The 9,610-nt window shown below is 52.1% G+C and overlaps 1 protein-coding gene across 1 annotated transcript in view; it reads right to left on the minus strand.

The window, feature by feature from the left end:
- Nucleotides 1–8,836, minus strand: part of LRFN2 (leucine rich repeat and fibronectin type III domain containing 2) — a 171,514-nt gene extending 162,678 nt beyond the window's left edge. Inside the window, exon 1 of the mRNA XM_029047692.2 lies at nucleotides 8,061–8,836. Coding sequence (XP_028903525.1) covers nucleotides 8,061–8,076 — 16 coding nt within the window. The 5' untranslated portion in view covers nucleotides 8,077–8,836. The remainder of the gene's footprint in view (nucleotides 1–8,060) is intronic.
- Between the last annotated feature and the right edge of the window lie 774 nt (nucleotides 8,837–9,610).

Genomic DNA, 9,610 nt, shown 5'->3' on the forward strand with positions numbered 1-9,610 from the left:
CTCGTATCACAGGAAGGGAAGAGTCAAGAGCTCTGCGTTCTAATCCTGACTCCTCCTCTGGCCCTTTGGATAACCTCGGGTAAGACGCTTAACTTTTCCAAGCAGCAGTTTCATCATCTGTAAAATGGGTATTAAAAACCTGCTTTCCCTCCCTCTTAAACTGAGGGACAGGACCTGAGTCTGCTCAGATTGTATCTTATCTACCCCAGCGCTTCAGAGGTTGTCTGACGCCTAGTAAGTGCTTAACAAACACCCCAGTCGTTATTATTGTTTTTAGGAACAAGTTTCTGGTTTCTGCTCTGCTTCGGTCTGCTCTGTTCCCCAGAACCTTTCAGTTTCCAACTAGCCGAGATTCCTCAAGGCCACTAAGAAGACCACTCTCCGGCACATCCCAACTGACCTTCAGGTCCTCACTTGGCCAAGGGCAAGATTCAGCTCAAATGGGAATGGAGCAGTGTGGCCTAGTGGATAGAGCACGGACCTGAAGTCAGAACGACCTGGCTTCTAATCCCAGCTCCTCCACCTACCTGCCGGATGAATTTAGACAAGTCACTACACTTCTCTGTGCCTCAGTTACCTCAGATTAAGACCATGAGCCTTATGTGGGACAGGGACTGTGTTCTACTTGATCAGCTTATATTTACCCCAGTGTTTAGAACAGTGCCTGGCACATAGTAAGCACAGGGGATAGAGCATGGGCCTGGGAGTCAGAAGGTCATGGGTTTTAATCCCAGCAGCACCACTTGTCTGCTGTACGACCATGGGCGAGTCACTTCACTTCTCTGGGCCTCAGTTCCCTCATCTGTAAAATGGGGATTGAGACTGTGAGCCCCACGGGGGACAGAGACTGCGTCCAATCTGATTGGTTTACATCCACTCCAGAGCTTAGTACAATGTCTGACACGTAATAAGTGCTTAAAAATACCTTTATAAATAAATAAGCACCTAATAAATGCTATAAAAAAAGAACAAACAGCCCTGAGGACAGTGAGGTGGGGAAAATCGTAGAAGTACTGGATAAGAAGAGATTAGAAATCCTTCCCATAGTTCAGACTTACAATCTTCTCCCCTTTCTGTCTGAATTTATTCTTTGCTTCCCCTCTCCACACTCCCAGCTGGGAAGCAATCTTACCTGGGTTGTCCTCTGGAGCCACATCTTTAAAACCATCAACTCTGCTTATCCCAGCCAATCTTCTTACATCATCATCAGGATTTTTAGAGAGACTACTATCCATTTGGAGCACTGACGAGGGGTGCGGAGCATTGAATTAGGCGTGTGGAGCACTGAATGAGATGTGTGCAGGTGAAATCTGACATCCTGCGGATCACGCTCTCCCCATCTTCAGAGTCCTACTAAAATCCTAACTCCTTAAGCGCTTGGATATTCACCTCTGCCCCTAACCCCTCAGTCATTTTGCACAAACGCATCTGCTCACTGTGGGCAGGCAATGTGTCTACCAACTGTGTTATACTGTATTCCCCAAAAGGCTTCGTACAGCGCTCTGCACACAGTGAACACTCAATACGTACCAACGGTCAATGGATTATTAGTTATTTTAATGTCAGTCACCTCCCCTAGACTGTAAGATCCTCATAGGCAGGGATCGTGCCTGCTTATTCTAGTGTGTTGTACTCTCCCAAGCGCTCAGCATAGTGCCGTGCACACAGTAGGCACTGAATAAAGACAAGTGACTGTTTGATTGATTGATCTCTTCCAAGGGGCCTTTTCTGATTGCTCTCTCATCTTGGCTTTTCACTTGGATTTGATCCTTTTATCACCCCGCCCTCAGCCCCACAGCACTTACGGATATATCCGTAATTTATCTGTGTATATGAATATCCGTCTCCCCCGTAGACTGTAAGCTTACTGTGGGCGGAGAACGTGTCTACCAGCTATGTTTTATGGTACTTTCCCAAGAGCTTAGTATAGGGTTCTGCACACAGTAAGCACTCAGTAAATAGGATGGGCTGATGAGTTGGTTGCCCCAAGCCTTAGGCCCTGCCTTCTCCTTCCTGAGACAGCTGGGACGCTGAGTCCTGTCAGCCCTCAAAGGTCCAGTTCACTGGCGATCCCCGAGGTAACTAATAATAATCCCTCGCCAGGACGGGCAAGGTTGTCTGTGACTAAGGCCAAGGCCTAGGCCCAAAGCCCAGGATTTACTTCCCAAAGCCCAGGATGTGACTTCTATTCTGGGGCCTGTATCCCCAGCTCCTCTTCCTACCAGCCCAGCCCCAGAGATGGAGGGCCTCGGCTCAAGCTGGAAGGGGATTAGGGGTGGCTTGTCCCGGGACACCCTCTAATGCCCCTATTTCTGGGCTCTCGGCTACTCAGCCAAATCCCTTCATCTTGTCAGGGCTCGGCCGGTTCCGTACAACCTTCCGGGGTTGCTGAGGGAGGGGCATTGGCTGAGGGCAATTCAGCTGGGGCCAGGGGAGGGAGGCGCTGAGGGGGCAAGAAACTGTGGGACACTTAATGTTTAGTCACTCAAGCCGACAGAAACACACTGGTTCTCTAAGCCCATCCGAGGTTCTCCCGGCACCCCAGATATCCTCGGTCCCCTGTGGCCGTTTCACACAACTCTCCTTTCCATAAACTTTCTTACCCTCTCCATTCTGATCTTCCAACAGCCAATTGTCAGGTTCCAACAACCAACCCAGCTTCTCTACCCCCTGTATTGCACCCCCCGTTACCTCCCCTTCTCCCCTTGGCCTCCCTCTGTGTTACCGCTCCCAAATCCAGTCCCTTCCTCTCTTACCCACCACTGAGCAACACAGTTGTTTCCTATGAAACCCACAGTGGTTGACTTCCAGTGGGAGAGAAGTCTACTAACTCTGCTGTTCTCTCCCAAGTGCTTATTACAGTGCTTGTCACAGAGCGATAATAATAAAAATATGAAGAATTGATTTCTGTTAAGTGTTTACTGTGTGCTAAGCATTGTACTAAGCACTGGGGTATATCTAAGATAATCAGGTCCTTCGGGGGCTCACAGTCAAGTAGGAGGGAGAATAGGTTTTGAATCTCCATTTTGCAGATGAGGGAACTGAGGCAGAGAGAAGTGACTTGCCCAAGGTCACCCTGCAGGCAAGTGGCAAAGCCAGGATTAGAACCCAGGTCCCCTGACTCCCAGGCCTGGGTTCTTTCCTCTAGGTAAAGCTGCAAAAGAGGGTTTACTAGGCTGTCATCCTGTTCCAATCCTTCCATTCTCCTCTTCCTCCTCACTGCATCTCACTTGCCCCTCCAACGCCCAACTCTAAAATCGGACTGTGTCCAACTCGATTTGCTTGTATCCACCCCAGCGCTTAGTACAGTGCCTGGCACACAGTAAGCACTAAACAAATACCATCGTTAAAATTTCAACCTGAAATGATTTGAATAGCCTGAGTAATCTCATATTTTTCCGGCCAAATGAGCATAACAATTTCTGGTTATTCCCATTCGACTGCTCATCCATGTCCTATGGCCCTTTGAGCTTCATGCATCACTCAGCCAGAGAGATAAGTCCTAGGAAGGTCATAAGGAGAGAACTGTCTACAAAATCCTGAGGGGTTGGTGGTGTAATGGTTAGTACAGTCATTACCCTATTTATTTTGTTAATGAGATGTACATCACCTTGATTCTATTTATTGCTAGTGTTTTAATGAGATGTTCATCCCCTCGATTCTATTTATTGCTATTGTTTTTGTCTGTCTGTCTCCCCCGACTAGACCGTAAGCCCATCAAAGGGCAGGGATTGTATCTGTTACCGATTTGTACATTCCAAGGGCTTAGTACAGTGCTCTGCACATAATAAGCGCTCAATAAATACTATTGAATGAATATTGAATGAATACAGCCGCCTTCCAAGCAGTAGACCCAGATTCAATTCCCAGCCAGTGCAGTTAAAAAGTTTTATGAGAAACAGCGTGGTCTATTGATTAGAGCACGGGCCTGGGAGTCAGAAGGACCTGAGTTCTAATTCCGGCTCTGCCATGTTTCTGCTGTGTGACCTCGGACAAGTCCCTTCACTTCTCTGGGGCTCAGTTCTGTCATGTGTAAAATGGGGATTAAGACCGAGAGCCCCACGTGGGGAAGGAACTCTATCCAACCCAATTTGCTTGTCTTCACCCCAGACTTAATAGAGTCTGGCACATGATAAGTACTTCACAAATGCCACCATTATTATTAGTAGTAGTACTATTATTATTAATCCCTGGGATTGAGAGAACCTGCCCTTAGGGAGTTGATAGGCTAAACTGGTGACGGGGAGGACACGTTGAGCAGAAACAGCTACAGAGAGATTTGAAAAGAGCAGGAATGTGCTCAGAGGTCACGGATTGGGCTGACAGGTTGGACAGTGAGTAGGGAGCAATCAAGGAAGGCTTCTCGGAGAAGGTGGCCCTGAGCTGCAAGTGAAGGAGGAGAGAGGGAAAGCCAGTAGGCAAGGGACCTATCTACTCCTCCCACGTCCATAACTCAGTAGCAATAATTGTGGTGATATTTGTTAAGTACTTGCTAGGTGCCAAATACTGTGTTAAGAGCTGGGGTCACCATCATCATCAAATGCCGTCGAAGCAATTTCCTATCCACAGCGACTCTATGGACATATTTTCTCCAGAACGTCTTACTGGGGAAGCAGCGTGGCTCAGTGGAAAGAGCCTGGGCTTCGGAGTCAGAGGTCATGAGTTCGACTCCCGGCTCTGCCCCCCTTGTCAGCTGTGGGACTGGGGGCGAGTCACTTCGCTTCTCTGTGCTTCAGTCACCTCATCTGTAAAATGGAGATTAAGACTGTGAGCCCCACGTGGGACAACCTGATGACCCTGTATCTACCCCAGTGCTTAGAGCAGTGCTCTGCACATAGTAAGCGCTTAACAAATACCAACATTATTATTATTATCTTCTGTTATCTCTGTAGTTGTTCTGGTATGTATATACATAGAGTTTTCTTGGTAAAAATATACAGAAGTGGTTTACCACTGCTTCCTTCCATGTGCACTGGGGAAGATAAATAATAATAAAAACTGTGATACTTGTTAAGCGCTTACTAGGTGCCAGGCACTGTTTTAAGCACTGGGGTGGATACAAGCAAATCGGGTTGGTCACCGTCCCTGACCCGCATGGGGCTCCCTCTCTCCTTCCTCCTTCTATCTTCTCCTCGCGAAGGTCTCATCTCCAGGCAGACTCATTTTAACTTCCACCGCAGGATCTTTCCTCTTAAAAAAAATGCCCGTCTTCTCTCTGCTCAGCAGTTAATCAATCAATCAAATTTATTGAGTGCTTATTGTGCGCAGAGCACTGAACTAAGCACTTGGGAGAGTACAAATATGACAATCTAACAGAGTTGTCCATCAGTCTAGGGGCCGGAATCAATCAATTTTACTACTGAGTGCTCCTGTGTGCGGAGCATTGTACTAAGTGCTTGGGAGAGTACAATATAACAATAAATAGGCACATTCCCCATCGACAATGAGCTTGCGGTCTAGATGGGAAGACAGACATAAATGTAAATAAACTAATTTGAGATACGATCACCAGTAGACGGGCTCTCCCAAACCGGGGGCAGTCCCTCTGGGAGGCAGAAGGAAATGAGGATTAAGATTGTGAGCCCCAAGTGGGACACGGGCTGTGTCTAACCTGCTCAGGTTGTATCTACCATAGCGCTCGGTCCAGTGTCTGGCACATAGTAAACGTTCAACAGACAGCATTAACAAAAATACAGCGGATCTGATGTACGTCCTGTCAGGAAAGAGAAAAGCCCCACTGACTACAGGAGCACGGAGGGGGTGAGGGACGGCGGGGCAGCCCAAGGAGGGAAGCAGGCCCCAATCCACGCACGCTACAGGTAGTGGGGCGGCTACGTCCGCTCTCCGCACAGAGCAGGAGGACCGGCTCCATCCACTCTCCGCACGCAGCGGCGGCCTAGGCTCGGTCCGCTCTTTGAACACGGGAAGAGTAGCTCGGTCCACTCTCCTCACACAGCAGCGGGCCGGCTCTGCCCGCTCTCCGCACACAGTGCTCTCTGCACAGGGCAAGAGGGCCGGCTCCGTCCACTCTCCGCACACGGCAGCGGGCTAGCTCGGTCCGCTCTGTGAACACAGGAGGACCGGCTCGGTCCGCTCTCCGCACACGGCGCGAGGGAGGGCTCGGTCCATTCTCCGCGCACAGCAAGGGGGCCGGCTCGGTCAACGCTTCACACAACTCGGGCCGGCTCGGTCCGCTCTCCGCACACAGCAGCGGACCGGCTCGGTCCGCTCTCCGCACACAGCAGAGGGCCGGCTCGGTCCACTCTCCGCACACAGAGCTCTCTGCATAGAGCAGGGGGACTGGCTCTGTGCACTCTCTGCCCCCAGCAGGAGGGCCGGCTGGGTCCATTCTCCGTCCGGCTGGGTCCACTCTCCGCACACGACCCACCGGCTCCTGTCTCGCAGCCTCGGGGGAGGGTCTCGAAGGGCCGGACCCCGCCAGGACGGAGCTGGGAGAGGGGCACGACCCAGGGAAAGGACCCAGGAGTCCGGCACCAACCCCCGCAGGCCCACTGGGGAGGGGGTGACCACCTCCTTCTCCATCCGGCTTTGGGGTCTGCCCGGCCTTCTGCAAAGCGATGTTTTGCCCCTCCCCACCCCCCCCAGGCCCGCCCCCATCCCCTCTCTCTCTCCCTCAGGCTCTTCCCCTCGCCTCTCCTCCCTTCTGTCCCTGCGGACCCTCCCCTCCGAGGCCCGGCGGAGATCCCCACTCCTGAGTCCCCCTCCCCAAAGACTTTCCTTCCCCCCGAGACAACCCCCATCCCCCTCCCCCCAACCAACTTCCTCTCCTCTCTTTTTCCCTCCCTCCCCCTCATCCTTCTCTCTCCTCTCTTCCTCTCCCCCTCTCTTTCTCCTCCTCCCCCCTCGCCTCTCTCCATCCTTTTTCCTCTCCTCTCTTCCCTCCCACTCCCTTTCTCCTCCTGTCCCCTCGCCTCTCTCCATCCTTTTTCCTCTCCCTCTCTTCCCTCCTTCTCCCTTTCTCCTCCTCCCTCTTTGCCTCTCTCCATCCTTTTTCCTCTCCCTCTCTTCCCTCCCTCTCCCTTTCTCCCCCGCTCCCTTCGCCTCTCTCCATCCTTTTTCTTCTTCCCTCCCTCTCCCTTTCTCCTCCTGCCCCCTTGCTTCTCTCCATCCTTTCTCCTCTCCCTCTCTTCCCTCCTTCTCCCTTTCTCCTCCTCCACCCCCGGCTCCTCTCCCTCCCTTTTTCCTCTCCCTCCCTGTGACATTTCCTCAGTCCGGGGCCCGGCCGGGAATGAAGGGGCTGTGCCAGCCCTGGGCGCGGGCTTTTGGCGTGGGCTGGGCTGGGGAATTGGCACTGCTCCTCGGCATCTTTATTCTGGGCTGGGCGAGCAGAGAGAGAGAGAGAGAGAGAGAGAGAGAGGAGGGGAAGGAGGAGCAGAGGAAAGGCAAATTCCATCTTGCTTCATCACGCCACTCTGTGCCACACTCAAATGCCCTATTGGCCAGCTGTGGCTCTGGGGCTTTGGGGTGAGTGTGGCTTTGGGTTGCTTTAGCACACAGTAAGCGCCCAATAAATACGAATTAAATTGGGGATGCACTGCATCCGTGGGAGTTCTCTCTTGCCTGCGCCAGCACTTTTTCTCTGCCGTCCCCCTCTCCTTGCTCTCTCCTTCCCCTCCCCGAATTAAGGCAGCCGGTTTTCCAGGCTCCTTCCCCCCCACTTTTCCTCTCCCCACCCCTTCCACACCTAGAGAGGCTTTTTTTTTTTTTTTTCCTGCGTATGCTGCTTAGACAGGTCTTTCCCCTGGAAGGTTTGGGGTCGCAACAGAGAGGACCGGTCTCGCGAAGTTGTCCTGATTTCTCCAGAATCTCACCCCTAAATTGCCCAACAATTACCTAGCGCCCTTAGAGATGGATCCCACTGCCCCTTGACTAGCCAAGGGGAGAAAACTTGAGGCGGATGAGGGGGACCCCCAGGTTCGTCCAGCCCCAAGGATTCAGGGACAGAAGTTACGGATTCCCTTCCATTCCCCTCAGATCTCCATCCGGAGCCCCCAATCCCGGCCATCCCATAGCCCAAGCGAGCAACCCTAGTCCCTTACCTGGCAAAAGCATCATTTAGCCCCGATCCAGCGCAATCATCTCCTCCAGGCTCTCACCCCCCTTCTCCTCTGCCGGGCATCCTTCCTCGCCGAGATGGAATGGGAAAATAAGAATAATAAAACCGCTTCGGCTCGTGCAGACGCAGGCTCGAATCACTTGCAGACCGGTTCAGCCTCCCAAGTCCGAGCGAGGGAATCCCGGGGATGACTTATTCCGTTATATCCACGGCTTCGAAAAAAACAAAAAAAAAACAAAAGAAAAAGAAAATAGAGAACTTGTCCTTTTCTCTTTGGCATGGGGAGAAACAAAAATCTCCGGCTGGGCAGGCAAGGAAGACACCTTCTGGATCTCTTGCATCCCCAGAAGCCGAGGACATTTGGGGATCTGCAAGTCTTCAGATCCACATGAGCAAGCTGTGTGTGTGTGTGTGTGTGTGTGTGTGTGTAAGGGAGAGATGCACACACGTGCACAGACACACAGATGCATGCAGACCCACAAGCACACGCAGACACACAAACCCACGCAAGAGCCGCAATCGCACGCAGACACACAAAGCCCAGACGGGCTCTCAGACACCCTTACGGAAAAGCATCCGACACCGATGCGGGCGAGGAAAGCAGACGTCCGAGGCCATCTCACAAAAGTGCTCTAGATGGCAGAACCCGCATTCCTTGAAAGACAGCAGTGTGCCAGTGTGGGATTAAGAAAGGTTTGGGGGAGGTGGGTAGGGGGAGGGGGCGGTCCAGGCAGCTGGAGAATTCTCCAGTCTCTTCGGGAGGGACCGTGCCGGGCTGCGACGCACTCCTAGGAAAATCACAATCTTGGTGGAAGAGGAGGAGAGCGACCGGAGGACATATAAGAGGCCGGGAGAGGGGTGGGAGGGGAGATGGGGAGGGGGGTGGGAGGTGAGGAGGTGGTGGCGGATGGAAGGGAGAGGAGAGGGGCCTGATCTTCAGGAAAAGGCCGACGCAGCCTGTGCGTGGAAGAGGAGTGCTGGACTCAGAAAGCTATTGCATAATTACGGCCTCCTCAACCGCATCGCTCTGCCGCTTCCAGGGTCCCAGAGGGGGAGGAGGGAAAGGCCCAGGGGAGACTCCCCTCCCAGGCCCACCTACCTGGAGCAGAACAATGTGCACACCTGGCTGGCCACCATACGCTCCACCAGTGCTAGGTCCATCCTGGTGTCGATCCTTTAATCCCGCGTTCGGTGGTATTGATTGAGTGCCGCCTGTTTACTGAGCTCTTGGGAGTCTACCATATAACAGAGCTGACCCCAACAAGCTTACACTCTAGAGGGGGAGACAGATATTAATGGAAATAAATCATTGATTCATTCATTCATTCATTCAATAGTATTTATTGAGCGCGTACTATGTGCAGAGCACTGTACTAAGCGCTTGGGATGAACAAGTCGGCAACAGATAGAGACGGTCCCTGCCGTTTGACGGGCTTACATTAGAGAATCAGTCGATCAGTGACATTAATTGAGCGCCCATTGTGCGCAGAGCTGGAAATAAATCATTTATATTATAGAATTAGTCAATGACGC

Source organism: Ornithorhynchus anatinus, chromosome 19, assembly GCF_004115215.2.
Source record: "Ornithorhynchus anatinus isolate Pmale09 chromosome 19, mOrnAna1.pri.v4, whole genome shotgun sequence".
NCBI lineage: Eukaryota > Metazoa > Chordata > Mammalia > Monotremata > Ornithorhynchidae > Ornithorhynchus > Ornithorhynchus anatinus.